Source organism: Chrysochloris asiatica, unplaced genomic scaffold (genome assembly GCF_000296735.1).
Source record: "Chrysochloris asiatica unplaced genomic scaffold, ChrAsi1.0 scaffold00048, whole genome shotgun sequence".
In the NCBI taxonomy this organism is placed as follows: Eukaryota; Metazoa; Chordata; class Mammalia; order Afrosoricida; family Chrysochloridae; genus Chrysochloris; species Chrysochloris asiatica.
In genome coordinates, this window is record NW_006408566.1 from 4,723,781 (window position 1) to 4,724,652 (window position 872).

General features: G+C 35.3%; 1 protein-coding gene across 1 annotated transcript in view; it reads right to left on the reverse strand.

Annotated features, from left to right (window-relative positions):
- Window positions 1-693: 693 nt before the first annotated feature.
- The window catches only part of LOC102831090 (uncharacterized protein C11orf53 homolog), a 1,528-nt gene continuing 1,349 nt past the window's right edge, over window positions 694-872 (reverse strand). Inside the window, exon 2 of the mRNA XM_006862495.1 lies at window positions 694-711. Coding sequence (XP_006862557.1) covers window positions 694-711 — 18 coding nt within the window. The remainder of the gene's footprint in view (window positions 712-872) is intronic.

Below are 872 nucleotides of genomic sequence, written 5' to 3' on the forward strand. Positions count from 1 at the left end.
ATATGGTCTTGGTGATAGAAACAATGCTAGAGATTGCATGATAGAATTTTCATGACCAATGATTTCTTCACTACAAATACCATTTTAACCAACATAACACAGCTACACACATGGACTTCACCAGATGGAATACACAGAAATCAAATTGACTACATCTGTGGAAAGAGATAGTGAAAAACTTCCATATCATCAGCCAAAACAAGTGCAGGTGTAGACTGTGGAACAGACCACCAATTGCTCACATGCAAGTTCAAGATAAAGCTGAAGAAAATTAAAATAAGTACATTAGAGCCAAAATATGACCTTGAACATATCTCACCTGAACTTCGAGATCATCAGAAGAACATATTTGATGAATTAGACATGAAATACCAAAGACCAGAAGAGTTGTGGGATGACATCAAGAAATTCATAGAAGAAAGCAACAGGTCACTAAGAAGACAAGAAAGAATGAAAAGACCAAAATGGATGTAGAAGAGTCTCTGAAACTAGCTCTTAAGAGAAGAGATGTGAAAGTAAAAGGAAGAACTGAGGAGCTGAAAGAGCGGAACAGAAAATTTCGAAGGTCAGCTCAAAAAGAAAAAGTCAAATATTACAAGGAAATGTGTCAAGACCTGAAGTTAGAAAATCAAAAGGGAATAAGCTAAGCATTTCTCAAGCTGAGGGTACTGAAGAAAATATTCAAACATTGACTTACAATATAGGATTATTCTATGGGCAAAATTGAGTGATGCAAACAGGATCAAAAGAAGGTAGAAGGATATACAGAGTTACTATAATAAAAGAAATGGTCAATATTCAACTATTTCATGATATAGCATATGACCAAGACACAATGATATGGAAGGAAGAAGTCCAAGGTGCAGTGAAGG